At 42.1% G+C, this 19,343-nt stretch overlaps 2 protein-coding genes across 2 annotated transcripts in view; both read right to left on the bottom strand.

The window, feature by feature from the left end:
• LOC135321264 (ubiquitin carboxyl-terminal hydrolase 3-like) overlaps positions 1–19,343 on the bottom strand; it is a 289,286-nt gene that overhangs the window by 264,621 nt on the left and 5,322 nt on the right. Inside the window, exon 3 of the mRNA XM_064485505.1 lies at positions 18,777–18,938. The gene's annotated coding sequence lies outside the window, so the exon portion shown is untranslated. The remainder of the gene's footprint in view (positions 1–18,776; positions 18,939–19,343) is intronic.
• The window catches only part of LOC116153408 (uncharacterized), an 86,702-nt gene that overhangs the window by 67,292 nt on the left and 67 nt on the right, over positions 1–19,343 (bottom strand). The window contains exons 2-3 of the mRNA XM_064486354.1: positions 18,777–18,938; positions 8,474–8,791 (exon numbers count right to left, since the gene is read on the bottom strand). Coding sequence (XP_064342424.1) covers positions 8,474–8,791; positions 18,777–18,938 — 480 coding nt within the window. The remainder of the gene's footprint in view (positions 1–8,473; positions 8,792–18,776; positions 18,939–19,343) is intronic.

The raw sequence follows: 19,343 nt of genomic DNA, 5'->3' as shown, positions 1-19,343 counted from the left end.
TCTAAACAAACAAACAGAAAAACAAAAACAAAGTGTAAACACAGGACAGAAATAGACTCATAGACAGAGAATACAGACTTGTGGTTGCCAGGGGGGCGGAGGGTGGGAAGGGATAAACTGGGATTTCAAAACTGTAGAATAGATAAACAAGATTATACTCTATAGCACAGGGAAATATACACAAAATGTTATGGTAGCTCACAGAGAAAAAAATGTGACAATGAGTGTGTATATATGTCCATGTATGGCTGAAAAATTGTGCTGAACACTGGAATTTGACACAACATTGTAAAATGACTATAAATCAATAAAAAATGTCAAAAAAATTTTGATTTCGGAGGGATTAATGATTAATGACTAATGCAATCAGTATGATTAATTAATGATTAACACAATGTTACACATGGTATACAGTGCAAATAGATAGGCTGAAAGGATATTAATGTTAATCAAGGACACTGTGCATCTATGTAATTAGACATTTCATTGTTTGGTGCGTAATCAATTGCGCTGTGCTGCATAGAATGTATTGATTGTCAATTAACTTCAATGGTATTTATTCCACTGTTTAAACATAAAGCATTCAAACTAACCAAAAAAAAAAAAAAAAAAAGGCAGGATTCCCCCAACATCCCAAGATGGTCCCCCTCACCCCTCAGACTGTCCCCCCTTTACCACAGGATCCCCCCTCACCCCTAATGCACCCCTACCCTGAGCTGACACCTGACACCCTCACCCCTTACCCCACACGTGGGGCGGGGAATTCTGGGCTCTGGTCACTATGGCGACTGCCACCAGCAGGGGACCCGGCCTAGTGTGAGGCAGCACAGCCAATGTCTGAGGCTACAGGGCGCAGCGGGCCAGGCTGGAGGCAGCTCCAACTCCCCCTGGGTGCCCTCAACCCCGAGACCTGTGCCTCATCTGAGCCTGCGGGTCAGGGTGGTCCCAGGCTGCCCACCACTGCCCTGTGGGCCTTGGGTGGTTGACATGCCGGATGGTGACCCAGACCCTGAGGGCTGAGGCGCTGGGCACTATGACCTGTTGGGGGATGAGGGTGCAACTGAGCCCAGGGATGGACAGCAGGTGGTGGGCTGTGTGAGGGGCCTGGGTTCAGCCCAGGTGGGTGCAGGGACCATGTTCATTCGTGCCGGGAGAGGGACAAGGGACGGGAGATTAGAAAGTGTCCATGTTAGGAACCCAAGGCTGGAGAACCAAGCAGGCAGCTACGCTGGCCTGGCCACCTTGGAATCTACCATGACCCTGGTCCCTTGCATCAGAGGAGACTGACTGTTGAGGGACCAATGAGATGTCCCCTGCCTGCCTCCTCCCACCCCACCCCCACCATGATATATTTTATAGGCAATTGAAGTGATTCTGACAGGTAATTTTAATCACCGATAATTGTTACATTCTCTGCAGGAGATGAGGCCCTGCAAGAGATCACAGTCATGGTGAATGTGGCAGGGCTCCTGCTTTGAACCCCAGCCTGGGTCAGAGGAGGACCTGCCCAGGAAACATCCTCTTAACTCTCACCAAAAGGCACTGTAGTAGAAAAGAACAAATGTGACTCCATATTAAATGTTTCTTTTCCTTCTACCCTGTGCCCTGTTTTCTAGGCTTACTCTTGCTGGCTCTGCACCTTTTGCAAAACAATGTTGCCTTTAGCCTGAAATAGACAGGAGAGCCTATTCTCAAGGCTCTGACCTTTAAGGATGTGAACACTTTGCACTCCTATAGAGACAACAAGTTGCAGAATAGAAAGTAAAGTTTGTTTTGTTGGAGGTTTTACAGGGCACCATGACCTGACCCACTTGGACAGCTGGAAAGGATTCCAAGAACAAAGAAATCCTACACCAAGAAGTTTGCAACAACCAACCACAGCCCCTCCCCTTTTCAGTAGAAAAGGAGCCTGAAGTCTGACTTGGGGAAGATGGTTCTCCAGGACATCAGTCTGCCATTATCTTGGTCTGCAGTTGTCCATGTGGGGTCAGGTCATGGTGCCCCTGTAAAACCTCTAACAAAACAAACTTAATTTTCTATTCTGAAGCTTGTCTTTATAGCAGTGCAGAAGTGTTAAATCCTTAAAGGTCAAAACCTTGAGAATAGCTCTCCTGTTTACCAGACAGGCTAAAGGCAACATTGTTTAACAAAGGGTGCAGAGCTAGCAAGACAAAGCCTCAAAAACTGGGCACAGGGTTAAAGCAACTGGGCACAGGGTTAAAGCCAAAAGAACAGATCTAATGTGGAGTCAGATTTGTTCTTTTCTAATACAGAATCATCTATTTTTTTATGGTTTAAGTTTACAAGAATAAAGCTTAGCCTTTTCCCATTTTAAATTGTGCAATTCAGGACCATTAAGTGCACTCACAATGCTGTGAGCCCAACACCACTGTCTATTTCAGACGATTTCTTTCCTCAGACTAAAAGCTTGCAACCAAAGCACACACCACTTCCTCCCTCCCCCAGCCCCTGACAAAAACTAAGCCCCTTTCTCTCTCTCTGACTCTTTACCTATCCTGGAGGTTCCCTATCACCGACATCATATAAAAGGTGGCTTTTTCTGTCTGCCCAAATCTCTTAAGTGAGGACTGGTGAATTTTTTTGTTTTTATATGAATTAACATTGTTATGTTTTGAGAGGAAAATCCAGATAGACTAAAGATGAGACGTACAAAATGAAGCCCTTTTAGTGACTGTGCATAATCTCAGGGTAGACACTACTGTTCCCCCTGTGACACCACAGCCAGAGGACAGAAGGGAGATGCTTAGCTATTCCTGTGGCAAAAATAAAACCAAACAAATCAAAAGACAAGCAAAACCCCAGAAAAACAGCTGGAAAGACAAACCACAACCTGAAAAAAGTGTTCCTCATAACCCAATGTTGGAGAAAGGTTTCACGTCCCTGTGGTCCAAAATCCTCCTGAAATCCAGTGTTCCCAACAGAAACCCAACACACACAGGCAGTTCCAACGAGAGGCAGCGCAGGTGGCCAGTGTGTGCTGGAGATGCTCGACCTGTCAGGTGAGGACACAGGCAGACGGACACACTGCAGGACAGCACTGGTCACCATCACGCTGGCAGGTCTTTAGCCTGGTGACAACCAGCCCTGGTGACAATGTAAGGAGGCAGAGGCCCCAGCAGGTCCCCTGGAGGGAAGGGAAGAGTTAACAGACACTTCTCTCCAGGGGAATAGGGTACAGGGCACATCAAAGGGCCACAGTTGCATCCGTGCCCCAGCAGTGCTAATCCTTAGAGTTCATCCCACTAAAGTCCTTGCACAGCTATTCAAAATGTCTTTTCAAGGGTGTTCATCACATCACTGGTTGAAACAGTGGGAATTAAAGCAACACTAAGGTTGATGGAGAGGGAATGGGGTCCATCAGTTCTGGTACACGTGGATGAATGAATGCTGTGCAGTTGGAAAAGTGGATATCGGCTTTCTACCTGATGTCAAGGGAGGCCTCAGGGTGGAAGTACGCAGACAGACCGTCTGCATCCTGGGTCCCATCTTCACGACCACGTATGTGTGAAATCAAGATAGATGTAAATGAATCTGACTGTGACTCCCAGGAGCGCAGAGAAGAAGGCCTTGGAGGCCCCAGCCATGCAGCAGTCACTGCTCCCATCCGCCAGATTATCCTGGGAAACTGCGACCACTCTAACCTGCGCCCGGGGAGGCGAAAAGACACTAACCACTGTCCCCAGTTTTATTAATAAATTAGAAATTTCTTGTCCAGCTTACTGGCCAAGAATTGTGCATATGAGCTAAATCAAAGGAGAAATTTCTGAAGTTCATGACTGGCTGTTTTTGTGATGTGATATGGATCTCCTTGAAGGCTATTTGTAATCACTTGTCATTTAGTGTTTCCAATGTTGTAAATACCTTGGAATGTTTATTTCGGGTGGTGACAATTATTGATAATGGTGCATTATTCCAAAGAAGAGCTGGATAAAGATTTTGAATAGTTCATGAAAGAGGTATGTTACTATTTTTAAAAGCTATATTGTGTTCATATTCTTTTCCATTATAGGTTACTACAAGTTATTGAATATAATTTCTTGTGCTATATAGAAGAAACTTGCTTATCTATTTTATACGTAGTAGTTAGTATCTGCAAATCTCAAACTCCCAGTGTATCCCTTCCCACCAGTGTATGTATGTCTGTGTATGGCTGGAACGTTGTGCTGTCCACCAGAAGTTGACACAACATTGTAAACTGACTGTACTTCAATTTTAAAAAACTATACTGTAAGTCTGTCTCATAAGCAACTCCTTCAGTTCTCTCATCTGTACGATAGTCAGTCTGTCACCAAGCTCTGTCACCTATGTCTCAGGAACGTATCTGTCATCCCTCTAGTTCTCTCCCTCTTTACTGCCACCGTCCTCACCCAGGACACCGTCATCTCACCTAGGCCACTGAGACAGTTCCCAAGTACTGTCCCAGCATTCCTTCACCACAATGCAGCCAGCCTCGTCTGTGACATAAATCAGACTCTGTTCCTCCCCAATATAGAACACTCTGTTGGCCTCCCATCACATGAGAATAAACTCCAGACTCCTTGTGGTTTAAAAAGCCCTGGGTGGGTTTGAGAGTGTCCAACTCGCTGACTTTATACCACTCTTCCCCCTTGTCCATTCGTGCTACAGTGGCCTTTCTTCTCCCCCAGACTTGCCAAGCTCATTTCACCTTAGGAGCTTTGAACTAACTCTTCCCTCTGCAAATAATGCTGTTTCCTTGTTCTTTACCTGGTAGGTGAATATTTCTCCTTAAAAATCACTACCTGAGAGAGGTTATTTTCTGTTGATCCAGTAGAAGAGTAACCAAGTCATTTCTTAGTACACTGTGTCCTTCATTCTCTACGTAGCACTTGGAACCACTCACTGTTTGACTTCTTCAGCTCAATTTTCTGCCTCCCATAAGAATGAACCGTCCATGACATGATGGGTGTATTTTTTGTATTGAAGCGTGGTTAATGTACAAGATTATATTAGTTTCAGGAGTACAACATAGTGATTCTATATTTTTGTAGATTATACTCCATTTAAAGTGATTATAAAATACTGGCTGTATTCCTGTGCTGTACAATAAATCCTTGTAACATTTATTTTAAACATAGTAGTTTGTACCTTTCAATAGCTACCAAAATTAGAAATGTAAAAAGAAGACGAAATCTCCTCACCCAAAAATGAGAATGTTAACAACCATTTGCATAAATTAAAAATAAATGAAAATAAATGTTCATTAAAAAATGTAGACTATGATTTAAAAATCTGTTTGTCTTCACTTTGTCTCAAAACCCCCTAAAATAACAAAGGAATAAAAAGGCATAAAAAGTACAAAGAGAACAGGAGATGAAGTGACTACAGAGGGGAGATGTCAGAAAACTCTAGAAGATAGAACGTAGACAGACAAGGAGTAACTAAGAAAAAATGGCACTAAGCCTAAGTTCCTGCGGCAGAGCGTCCAGCAATACCCAGCCAAGCCCTGATGTGAAACCCTAGAAAAGGTCAGAAATGAAGTCACTAGCCGCCCCTGAAGGCGTGGGCACAGGGCACAGTGGAAACCAAGCCTTTCCTTCTGAATGGACAGCCCAGGATCACCAGACACTCGACAAAAGTCTAAGATGAAAGCAAAAAAGAAAATTAACCTGGAGAAAACTGAGACAATACACAAGAAGAAAAGGATCACAGACTGTGTTAAAACTTTAAGATGGAAGGCACGGGATGGTTGGTTGTGCTCCTGAAGCTGAGTGTCACCTGATGAGGTGCATGAAGAACACGGCATCACTTTTGGTGATGTTCCTGCGAAACTGAAGGCTATTCCACAAAATAACTGGCTGCAGTCTTCAAAAGTATCAAGGTCATGAAAGTCAAAGAAAGACTGAAGAAACTTTTCTGACTAAAGGACACTAAAGAGATGTGACAAATGCAACACACATTCTTTGTTTTGGTTTTGGGGGGGAGGTAATTAGGTTTCTTTATGTATTTTAAAATTAATTTATTTTATTTTATTTTTTATTGGAGGTACTGGAGATTGAACCTAGGACCTTGTGCACGCTAAGCACCCACTCTACTGCTCAGCAACACATTCTTAAGTGTATCTTTTTTTTTTTTTTTTTTTACTATAAAGGATATTACTGGGATGACTGATGAAATTTAATAAAGGTCTCAGGATTGGGTAATATGAATGATCTATGTTTACTTCCTTATTTTGATAGTTGTGTTGTGATTATGTAGGAAGATGACCGAAACACCCCATTAAGTCTTTGGGGGTGATGGGGCATCAGGTTGGTAACTCACTCCCAAATGGGAGTTAATAAAAAAAAGTTCTTTATATTGTACTTGGAATTCTGTAAGTTTCAGATGGTTTTAAACTAAATAAAAATAATACTTATGTGTGCTTTTAAGAGGGAAATGAATAACCATTCTTACACATGGGTCTAAAAAACTTCAAATGTAACTAATAAGATGTGTTTTGCAATGTTGTAAGAGAGTAAAAGCCAACCATCTGGAGATCACCGATTAATTCATTAAAAATGATCCTGAAATTGCTTTTACTCCTCCTCCCCCTGAATGCAGACTTCTGTAAGAGCCAGCACTTTGAAAAGGAATGTTTCAACCATATGCAAAAATAGACAAATGCAATAGAAACAGTAGAGCCAACACCTAGATATCACACAATGTTAACATTTTCCCATATTTGCTTCAGCTCATTTTTTAAATAAAAACTTTATTAAGACATTCACATATCATATAATCCCCCCCACATTAAGTGTATAATTTCATGGTTTTCAGCATAGTCATAGATTTTGTCATCATCGTCACAATACATATTACAACATTTTCATTACCTCTAAAGGAAACCGCATATCCTTTAGCTTTTATGCCCTGTCTCCACGTCTATGTCCCAACAACCACTAACCCTCTTACTGTCTCTGTAGGTTTCCCTATTCTCGACTTCCACATGAATGCAATCATACAACATGCGGCCATTAAAGTCGGCTTCTTTCACTTAGACTGTCAGGTCCATTCATTCAGAGTGCTGTGAAGCACTCTGTTCCTGAAGATGATGAAAATATTCTCTCTTTTTTTTTCAATGAAGTTTAACTAGTCTTTGTACCTAGCTAGCATACTTGGTAAAACATTCCCTCAATGCATTTCTAAAATTATGACCTTGCAAATTCGAACACGTTTCTGAAATAAATTTGCTTGTAAGAGTAAAATACACTAAACTTCCAAAATTGTTAACAACATTAATTAAGGAAAACAGGGAGTTTAAAAAGGGGTCCCGCAACTGAAACAAATTCTCAGTCTGCAACCTCAAGTCCGACTCTAGTTGTGCGACCTTAGGAACCGGCTTCACCTCGAAATACATTCTCATCTGAAGAAGAGACCTGCCCTTCCCTCTCCGCAAGGTGGTGGACACGAATTTTCATAAATAGTTTGCTTCCTTCATGCAACACGAAAGACCCACTCACATGAAAGTTAACGTGTAAGGGAGCCTACACTTCCACAAGTCTCCGTCAGCACAAAATATGACAGGTAGCTGGTTCTAAAAAAAAAACAAAAAACAAAAAAACCTTCCCCCCGTTCGGCAAAGGCTTCTCAGGGATCTGGAGCCACACAAGGGAGCCTGTATGCGGTTTGCAAGAACTCCATCAGGGCTGCATATACACTGAGCACTAAAGCAGTAACTGGGAAAGTCCACAGCCATTGTATTAAAATGTCTAGGTGCCTTTATGCCAGTACCTGAGCTCACACACGCGGTAAAAGGAGAAAAAAGTCAAATTAGGCCCAACTCCAAATGACCCCTGGAAAAATCAAGACAGGAATGCCGACTTAACCTTCCTGAAGCGGGAACAGTACCACATCAACATCCACTTTAAAACTTCAAGATTGAAACATTCCACACCAACACTAGTGCCGCTCATGCTGCTTAGAAAGGCTGCGCAGGAGAGCAGCCCTGGCAGCACGGAAGGGGCTGAAGCAAAGCCGGCCGCGGAAAACGCAGGCGAGGGGGGCAAACAAGATGATGATTTTGGGGCTGTGCACACACGCCGCTGCCGACCGCTTTCCAGACCACGGCCCCGCCGCGAGCTTCTCAGGACTTCCTGGCTTCCCAGTCGGACGTCAAGGGAAAGCCGCGAGGGGAGCGCCCGGGGGTCGGGGCCCTGTTACGGTCCTGAGGGTGCCTGAGTGCCCGGGTCCCGGCTTCCACCTCCCACCCCCTCGCCACCCTCCGGCCCACGGGAAGGGCCGGCCCGGGAAGAGCCGCGAGTAACGCCCCAGCGCGAGCCGCCTGGCCCCGCCAGAGACCCCCGGTGCGCGGACGGCGGGGCAGCCCTGCTGGGGTCGGGGCCGGGCTCGCGGTTGGGGTCGCGGGTCAGGGGCCGACGCCGCAGCTGCGCCCGCCGAGGCCGGACGGGGGGCCGCGCGGGCGGGCGCGGCCGGCGGGCGGGGCGCGGACACTCACCACACGACGCCGGGGGAGCCCTCGCCGGTGTAGCAGGTTGCTGGAGCGCCGCCCACGTCGAACACCTGCCCGCGGACCATCTCGGGGCCGCGCCGCTGCCGCCGCCGCGCTGGACAAGAAGCTCCGCGGCCGCCGCTCGGCCAACACCGCGCCTCCCGGAGGGACTGCGCTGCCGCCGCTGCAGCCGCCGCCGCCGCCGCTGCAGCCGCCGCCGCCGCCGCCGCCGCCGCTGGCCGGAGGGAGCAAGGCCGGCGCTGCTCGGGAGAACCGCAGAACCGCGAGCTGCTCCGACAGGCTGCCGCCCGACTTTCTGGCAAACTGACCTTAGGGTGGGTGGAGGGAGGGGCGGGGCGGAGGACTGCGTCTGGGCGGGGCCGGGAAGCGTGCACTCGGATTGGCTCTCGTGTCCCCGGGGGCGGGTCTGGTGTCCCTACAGATTTGTAATCTTTTTGTCTATTAGGATTAATTCTGCTGTGAATATTTGTATACAAGTTGTTTTTTACACCAAAATTGTTCATTGTAATTTTATTTGAACTTAATAGAAGAAAAAAACTAAAACAAAACTGGAGGAAGTACTGCATTTCAAATAAATGTATCTTTGTGATGGGAAATCAATCAATAAAATTATGAAATGCCTTAAGAGGTTGTGAAATAAATTAAAAGACATTATGTGTTTTCTAAATTCTGTGTTTCCAATTTAGACATTATCTATTGAGTCTGTTTTGAAAATTTAACAGATTCTCTTCTACCACTGTTCTTCCCAACTCAAATTTTGAATAGTTATATATATTTTAAAAACATTGTTCATGCTTACAATATTTCAAGTCTAGTTGGTGACTATAATTCCTATGGTTTCTAAGCATGTTTCCAATTTAGAACACATTCACAATTTAAAGTTAAAATAACAGAATGCTGTACATTGAGAAGTTTCACTTCCACCCTTACAACACCTTAGTTCCCCTACCATCATTAGATAACTACTTCGTTTCTTATATGGTATTTCCAATGTTTCAGATACAAGCAAAAATGAAAATATACTTTATTTCCCACTTTTTCTCACAATTATGCATTATATCATAAGGTTCTGCTGTGAACATTTGTATACAAGTTTTTGTGGGGAAATATGTTTTCATTTCTCATAGCTGTATACCTGAGATTGTCATGGCTGGGTTTTGATTCTTGAAGTAGTGAGAGGGCAAGGTTTACTTATTCAAGATTGCCTCCCTGCAGGAGGAAGGCTGGCCTTCCTCAAGACTTCACGGGCACTGACCGCAGCCGAGGCTCACAGCTGTCAAGGCTGGTAAGTGCTACCCACTGACTCAGCCATGGGTCTGCTGAGCATTACAGCGGCAACCACAGCTTGTGCCAGCCCTGACCAGCAGGAGAGAGGCTGGTGCTTCCCTCATCTGGAGTGCTCGTCCCGTGGAGAAAGCTGGACCTGGGGCCTGTGTGTCACAGTGCTGGTTCCAGTCCCTGCCCACACTGGGCCTGGGCTTCTCTGATATTACCGTATAAAGCATCTGCCTGCTTCTCCAATTCTCAGGGCAGTGGTTTGCCCTGTGACCTCAGTTCTCTGATGGGTCTAGGAAGAGTTGTTTCTTTTTGGTCTGTTCATCTTTTCTTGTTTTGAGGATGGGAGGGATGACTTCCAAGCTCCTCGCACCCTAGACTAGAAACCGGAAGCCTATGATTTCTGTTAGTTTCTTCTCACCTCCGTAGCTTGTCTGTTTGACTCTGGCAATGAGCACTAGCAGCCCATGCCAGCGCACCGTTTGGGAGGGCAGGGAGTCCCTAAAGACAGACCTTTCTAGTCCCTCTCCCTGCCGGTGACTTCAGTGGCAGTCCAGGCCCCACTCCCAGGCTCACTGGCTCCTTCTGTCCTCTGCTTAGTCCTTTCCCTCCACCCCTACCTTAGTCTCTCTGTTCAGTAGTGGGCATCTGGGGTTTGCTCTTGGGACAGGTTAGAGTAAGCCTACTGCAGGTGATGAGGGGAAGTCAGGGTAACAGGCATCTGGGTACAACATGCAGGAGTGAGAAGGACAAAGACGTTCAAGTTCTCTCAAGAGAGATCAAGTTTTGAATTCCTGTTCCACTGCTTCCTACCTTTTCACCTCTGAAAAGCTACTTAAAACCTACTAGGCTTCAGTTTATCTTAAAAAAAAATGATTAAACCAGGATAATAATACTAAGCACTAAGTTGGTTTCAGGCAATGGGGAAACTGACTGGGCTGGAGCTGAAGTTTGGTCAGTGTGTTGTGCAGATGAGATAGATATTGGGATCCCTTGGTTAGAGGTCAGAGCATACAAGATGGGCAGAGAATCACCTAACTTCAGGAATAGGGTATTTGAAGGCCAGGCCCCTGGGGCACAGCCAGCCCAGGTCTGCTGTGGTTGGGTGCAGAACAGGAGTTTAGGGCCAGTGGAATAGCTACTACTGCGGCTGAACTGCCTGAGCTCCCCTGATCCAGTGGAGAGTGTGGGTGAACAAATGTCATCTCAGTAATTCACTGACATCCAGGGCCTGAACAACCCAGCCTGAGACCCCTATAACTGAGTTTACCACCAAGGGAGAGAATGTTTGTCTTCCCCCTTCCAGAGACAGCTGAGCTCTTAAGGACTGATGTTGCTGGTGGGCACATAGCTAGGCGTAGTGGTACCTCAGTGCTAGAGCTGCAACTAGAGAGGTGGCCAGAGGTAGGACTGCTGGCAATGCCTAGATGGGTGTGGACGCTGGGAAACCACTTTCTTGAGGCCTCCCAAGATTATCTTGCGAAGGGAGTTCCTGCGCACGTTCCTGCTCAAGCCGGTGAGATTCCACTGTCAATGTGCACATGAGTCCATTTGTGCCCACCTGCCAGTGAAGGTCAAGGATACCTGGGCAATGCCAGGATTGGAAAGAATTTGCACTGAATTGTTTGAATGTCATCTGGTCAATACTGGATATGTGCTAAATGGGGACTTTGCCACATTATCATGGTTTCTAAGGGCTGGGACAAGTGCACTGAGGCCTCCTGGGATCCTGTTTTATTGTGTATATGTGTACACACACACACACACATATTATTGAAGGATAGTCAGTTCACAATGTTGTGTCAATTTCTGGTGCACAGCACAATGCTTCACTCATATATGAACATATGTATATTTGTTTTCATATTCTGTTTAATCATAAGCTACTGAAATGTATTGGATATAGTTCCCTGCGAGATACAGCATGAACTTGTTGTTTATCTGTTCTATACGTATCAGTTAGTATCTGCAGATCTCTATCAGAAAAGTAAAGTAAAGAAACAATCTCTTTTAAAATTGCATTCAAAAAAATAAAATATTTAGCAATAAATCTGACCAAGGAAGTGAAAAACATATGTGGAGAAGTACAAAACATTGACTAAGGAAATTAAATATGACCCAAAGAAATGGAAAGACATCCCATGTTCTTAGATTCAAAGAATTAATATTGTTAAGATGGACATACTACACAAAGCAATCTACAGTTTTAATCCCATTCATATTAAATTACCCAGGACACTTTTCACAGAACTAGAATAAATTATACTAAAATTTAAATGGAATCACAAAAGACCCAGAATTGCCAAAGCAATACTGAAGAAAAAGAACGAAGCTGTAGGAGTAACTCCCAGACTTCAGACATTCCTATAGAGCTACAGTCATCAAAACAGCATGGTATTGGTACAAAACCAGCAATATGGATCAATGGAACAGAAGGGAGAGCCCAGAAATAAATCCACAAACTTTTGGTCAATTAATCTTTGACAAATGAGTCAAATACATACAGTGGAGTAAAGACAGTCTTTCTCAGGCCGTCTGTGAAGTTATTCTTTACTTTTCATAAGCTATATAATCAGAGAGAATCTTTATGAGAAGCTGGATCATCTACATAAAATACTTTAGTGTTGGAAGAGGCTTTCTTCTCTTTTCAGGGCATGGCGGACTATGGAATTTTAGAAGTATTTAACACTGTAGACGGAAGAGAGGATGCATGAAGGGCAACCAAGGGCATGAAAAAATTTTTAATGACTTTCCTAAGAAGAAATAGATTGTTCCTAGGTAAAGATTCACCAAATAACTTGATGGAATGAATGAGAAAACTGCACTTATCTTACCAGAATGAAGAAATTCAGCGTATAGTAAATGTTACTAGTCAAACCAGCGTTTTGTTTTGCACCAAAAAGACAGTATTTGATTCTTGAAACTACCTACCTTACTAATGTACTAAATGAATATATTTAGTGTATGTGTGTGTGTATACACACACACACACACACACACATATATTTATATAAAACATATACAGTAGATATAGACTTAGTATATATAACATAAGCTTTAAACTATGTATTATTTAAAACCACTTATTAAAGCATTCATATTGAACAAAACAGCAATAAAACTACATGATCAATATGTGATCAACCTCCCTTGGGAAACGGTGCTCTGCTGGACAGCCAGAGGGCCGATCCAATACAATGGAGGTAAGAGCTGCACAAAACACAGCCTGAGCTTTAGCTTAAATTATGATTGCATCAAAAATAAAATACCTAGGAATAAACTTAACACAGAAGGTGAGAGACCTTCACACTATTAACTGTAAGGCACTGATGAAAAAACTGAGGACAACAATAAATGAAAAGTTATTTTGTGCTCGTGGATTGGAAGAATTAATATCGTTAAAATGTTCATGTCACCTGAAGCAATCTACGGGTTCAATGTAATCTCTACTAAAATTCCAATGAGATATCCCCCAGAAATAGAACAAACAATCCTAAAATGTGTATTAAGCCACAAAAGACCCAAGTAGCAATCTTAAAAACAATCTCGAGAAAGATGAACAAAGCTAAAGGTATCACGTTGATTTAAAATGCTACAGAGCTACAATAATCAAAACAATATAATACAGACCTTAATAAGGACAAATAGATCAACGCAATAGAACAGAGAGCCCAGAATTAAACCTGCATATAAGTGATCAATTGGTTTATGACCAAGAAGCCAAGAAGGGTGTGGGGAAAGGAGAGCCTCTTCAATCAATGGTGTTGAACAAAATGGACAGAAACCTGCAAAAAGTGAAACCAGACCCTATCTTATACCATTGACAAAAATCAACCAAAATAGTTTAAAGATTTGAACGTAAAACCTGAAATTATCAAACTCCTATGAGAAAACACACCAGTAAATTTCTTGACATTGATCTTGGTTATGATTCTTCACATTTCACACCAAAAGCAAAGACAATACAAGCAAAAATAAGTAAGTGGAACTACATCAAACTTCACAATTTCTGCACGGCAAACAGAATAATAAAAAATGAAAAGGCGACCTATGGAATGAGAAAAAATATTGGCAAATCATATCACTGATAAGGACTAATATCCAAAATACACGAACTCATACAACTCAATCCAAAAAAACAAACAATTATGATTAATAAATGGGCAAAGGAACTGAATAAATATTTTTCCAAAGAAGACATACAAATGGCCAGTAGGGACATAAAAGGCTGCTCCACGTCACTAATCATCAGGGAAATGCACATCAACGTGACAAAGAGGTATCACCTCACACCCGTTAGAGTGGCTGTCATCAAAAAGACAGACACAACCTGAGTTGGAGAGGATGTGGAGATTAGGAAACCCACATCCACTGCTGGTGGAAATGTAAGTTGGTATAGCCATTATGGAAAACCGTATGGAGGTTCCTTAAAAGAAATTAAAAACAGAACTATCATATGGTTCAGCAATTCCACTTCTGGGTGTACATCCACAGAAAACGAAAACAGGATTCAGAGAGGTATCTGCACACCCATTGTCATGCGGCATTATTCCCGATAGTCAAGAGACAGAAACTCAATGACCACCCAAGGATACGTGGATACGGAAGTCACACACACTCAAGGGGAATATTAACCAGCCACGACAAAGAAGGAAATCCTTCTATTTTCCTAACAACACGGATGGATCTTGAGGGCATTATGCAAAATAAATAAGCCAGACTGCGTGGTATCACGCAGATGAGAAATCTAAAAAAGAAAAAGTGAATTTCAAAGAAATAGAGAGTAGAAAACTGACTGCCAGTGAATGGAGGGTGGGGAAATAATGAGAGGTTGGTAAAAGCCTAGAAACTTTCAGCAATGAGAAGAATAAGCTTTGAGGATCTAATGTTACATATGGTGACTATAGTTGACAACACTTACTGTATAATTAATGTTTTTTAAGAGTAGAAACTATGTCTTCTCAACCAAAAAAAAAAAAAAAAGACAAATATTTGAGCTGATGTGTGTTAATTAACTACATGGAGAGAATTCTGTTACTGTGAGTATGTGTATCAAACCGCCGTGACATACAGTATGTTTTCTACACGTGTCTGTCAATTATACTTTAATACTGAAATTTTAAATGTAAAAATAAAAATCAATGAATGAGATTTCACAATCTTTTTACCTGATTTTCCCAGTTAGTAATTAGCCTAGACATTATTTATTCTGTAAATAGTTAACCAATCCTAGAAGTCCACCTCAATCCAACATATTTACTAAGACCAATTCGATCCACACTCTCTGATAAAAACTGGGGTTGAAAACAAAGTGAAAATCCTACATATTATGGTGAATTGATAGAAATTTCAATACTCGTTCTGTTGTAATTGTTGGTTGTGAAAACTCTGGCAAGTCACTTAGGTAATACGAATCTCAATATTCACGTGTATTTATTTGAAGTTACAAGAAGCAGCATTGGGTTTGGGGAAGAATTTTGCAAACTGGGAAAAGCATCTATGAAAAGCAAGTATCTTACTTGTTTTGAATGAAACAAATAATCCTTTATTATTTTGTTATTTATTGGATGGACAGATATTAACTTGGTGAAAAGTATTTTGCACATAAATAATAAGATGTACCCAAATGGCATTCACTGATACCTGTTTTAAAGATTTCTATTATCAATAAATTAACTATATTTTAAGGCTCTGATACTTTAAGCCTAATGCACTGCTTATTGAATACACAGTATTTCTAAGGTATTTCAGAATCTTCAAGATTTTATTTTTATTTCTGCTTCATCCATCTTTAACAGTTGTCTATCTATGAAGGGTAATGCTAGAATATTTACTTAATAAAAATACCCCGTCCATCTTTTATACTTGATGATTAATGCACACCCAATACAATTCATATTTAAATTCCTTTAATGCTTTTCCATTTAATTTTTAAAGTACAACAGTTGAACCATTGGTAGAAATCACTTACTAACATAACACAGAGAACTTTATTTTAGTATTCTCTGTGTCATATAATTTAGGCACAGAGTTAAAGAGAAGTTTGTAAAAACCCCTACTGAAACCACAATCATTGTTACTTTTTTACAAAGAGCTGTTGGTGTTTTGAGTTGCCTTTCCCTTGAATATCAAAAACTACCAGTGGGAATATGCAGGTGCATTTACACAAATAGCTGCCCTTGATGAAAACACAGAAGTTCATGTGATCTTCAACTTACTTTCTCAGTTATATACAAAAGTGGAATTTTTAAAAAAACTTTTATTGAAGCATAGTTGACTTACAATGTTAGTTTCTGGCATATAGCAAAATGATTCAGTTATGCATATACATACATCTATATTTTTTCTTTTCAAAGTCTTTTCCATTTTATATGACAAATATTTCACCATAGTTCCCTGTGCTCTACAGTATGTCCTTGTTGTTTATCTATTTTATATATACTAACTTGTGTGTTAATCCCCAATCCCTCACTTAGCCCTCCCTGCCCGAAAAATGGATGCTTAAATATTCTGATAGGCATAAGACTGTACAAAAAAGGAACAGTAAAAAGAAAGTTAAGCAACCAAACAGCAACTTAGCCACTTATATCTAATCCTTAGACAGATGTGATTTTTAAATTTAATTTTACAGAAATCATCAAACAAAAAATGATATTGTAAATTATTATTGTTTGCTGCAAACAATATAACTTTACTACAGGAAACATTAAGGAAACAGACTTTTAGTTCTATGGCTGACAATACTGCTCTACTTATACTACCATTACTCAAAGCATCTAATGTAATTGTTATCACACATTTATATCTGGTATTATTATATTATTTTGGTAGTATGGTCTCAATATTTCTTTAATTTATTGGATATGTATTAAGAAATATTTTTTATTATATACATTATTTTGGTTGCTGCTCCCACAATTACAATCACACAATCATAAAACCTTATGCAATCCCTTTTAAAATAGCACCCAAGTTAATAAAATACCCAGGAATAAATCTAACCAAGGAGGTGAAAGACTTACACGTGGAGAACTACAAAACATTGATTAAGGAAATTAAAGAAGACTTAAAAAAATGGAAAGATATCCCATGCTCCTGGATTGGAAGAACCAGTGTTGTTAAAATGAACATACTGTCCGAGGCAATCTACAGATTTAATGCGACCCCTATCAAATTACCCAGGACGTATTTCACAGAACTAGAACAAATCATATTAAAATTTATATGGAATCACAAAAGTCCCAGAATTGCCAAAGCATTACTGAAGGAAAAGAAAGAGGCTGGAGGAATAACCCTCCCAGACTTCAGACAATACTACAGAGCTACAGTAGTCAAAACAGCATGGTATTGGTACAAAAACAGATATATGGACCAATAGGTACAAAAACAGACATATGGACCAACGGAACAGAACAGAGAGCCCAGAAAGGAACCCACAAACTTTTAGTCAACTAATCTTTGACAAAGGAGGCAAGAACATACAATGGAATAAAGACAGTCTCTTCAGCAAATGGTGCTAGGAAAACTGGACAGCAGCATGTAAAGCAATGAAGCAAGGAAGCTAAATTCCTTACACCATACACAAAAATAAATTCAAAATGGATCAAAGACTCAAACGTAAGACAAGATACAATAAACCTCCTAGAAGGAAATATAGGCAAAACATTATCTCATATACATCTCAACAATGTGCTCCTAGGGCAGTCTATCCAAGCAACAGAAATAAACGTAAGAATAAACAAACAGGACCTAATGAAACTTACAAGCTTTTGCATAGCAAAGGAAACCATAAGCAAAACAAAATGACAACCTACAGAATAGGAGAAAATATTTCCAAAAGATGCAATTGACAAAGGCTTGATCTCCAGAATATATAAGCAGCTCATATGACTTAATAAGAAAAAAACCAAAAAACCCAACCCAAAAATTCTCCAAGGAAGACATATGAATGATCAATAGGCACATGAAAAAATGCTCAATATCACTAACTATCAGAGAAATGCAAATCAAAACTCCAATCAGCTCTCACCTCACACCAGTCAGAACGCCCATCATTCAAAGGTCCACAAATGACAAATGCTTGAGAGGCTGTGGAGAAATGGGAACCCTCCTACACTGCTGGTGGGAATGCAGTTTGGTGCAGCCACTGTGAAAAACAGGATGGAGATTCCTCAAAAGACTAGGAATAGACTTACCATATGACCCAGGAATACTGCTCCTGGGCATATATCCAGAAGGAACCCCGCTTCAGAAAGACACGTGCACCCCAATGTTCACAGCAGCACTATTTACAATAGCCAAGACATGGAAACAGCCTAAATGTCCATTGGCAGATGACTGGATAAAGAAGTTGTAGTATATTTATATAATGGAATAGTATTCAGCCATGAAAAATGACAACACAATGCCATTTGCAGCAACATGGCTGTCCCTGGAGAATGTTATTCTAAGTGAAGCCAGAAAAATATCATATGATATCACTCATATGTGGAATCTAAAAAAAAAAAAAAGAGGCAAATGAACTTAAATATAAAACAGAAACAGACTCATAGACATAGAATACAAACTTGTGGTTGCCAGGGGTGAGGGGGGTGGGAAGGGACAGACTGGGAGTTTGAAATTTGTAGATACTGACCAATATATATAGAACAGACAAACAAGTTTATACTGTATAGCACAGGGAAATATATATAGATCTGTGGTAGCTCACGGTGAAAAAGAATGTGACAATGAATATATGTATGTTTATGTATGACTGAAAAATTGTATATCTCCTCCACCCTCAAAGAGCCTGTGACTTTATGGGGAAAAGGAATTCTAATCTATATTAAAATATTAAACTTGTTGACGATGCTGAAAAAGGTATAGAGGTCACTTGTTCTTCATTTGTTTACTCTGTCTGCAAAGTGTCTCGCAGGCTGGTGTGAAATAGATTATATTAGCAGGAAACCTGAGGTTCAGAAGGCCAATAGATCAGGGGACAACTGCCATTGAAAAGGCAGCTTCTACTCACCGGACTGGAGGCAGGATGGCACCCCACGCGGGGCCACACCACGCGGGGCCACACCACGGGGGGCCGCACCATGCGGGGCCACACCACGCGGGGCCACACCACGCGGGGCCACAGCACGGGGGTCAGGAGCGGAGGAGCAGGGCGCCATGGACAGGGCTGTTTCTGCAGGAAGGAAGGGCAAGGCAGGTGAGCAGGCTGAGGACCGGCTGGTTGAGTAACTTCATGGGCTCTGGGGTGGCAGGGTGGCCCCGAGGGTCTGGACCTGACTCTGGGTGAGTCGGGCAGGTGGACAGTGGCTCAGCATGAGTCTGAGTCCAGTGGAGGAGGTGGGGGGTTAGACCCAGGAGGACTCCTGGGGCGGGAGGGCCCACAAAGGGGGCAGGAGGCCAAGTCCAGGTGACTGAGAACAGGGCGTGTCCTGCATAGGCCTGCAGGGCGGATGAAAACATCTAGTCTACAGAAGGTAGAAACAGGGTCCATACAAGGGCTCAGCTCAGATGTCACCTCCTCAGGGGAGCCTTCCCTGCCTGCAGTCTACAGGGACAGCTTCCTGCACACACGTCTCCC

The sequence above is a fragment of the Camelus dromedarius genome, chromosome 5 (assembly GCF_036321535.1).
Source record: "Camelus dromedarius isolate mCamDro1 chromosome 5, mCamDro1.pat, whole genome shotgun sequence".
In the NCBI taxonomy this organism is placed as follows: Eukaryota; Metazoa; Chordata; class Mammalia; order Artiodactyla; family Camelidae; genus Camelus; species Camelus dromedarius.
This window is presented reverse-complemented; position numbering and strand designations above follow the sequence as displayed.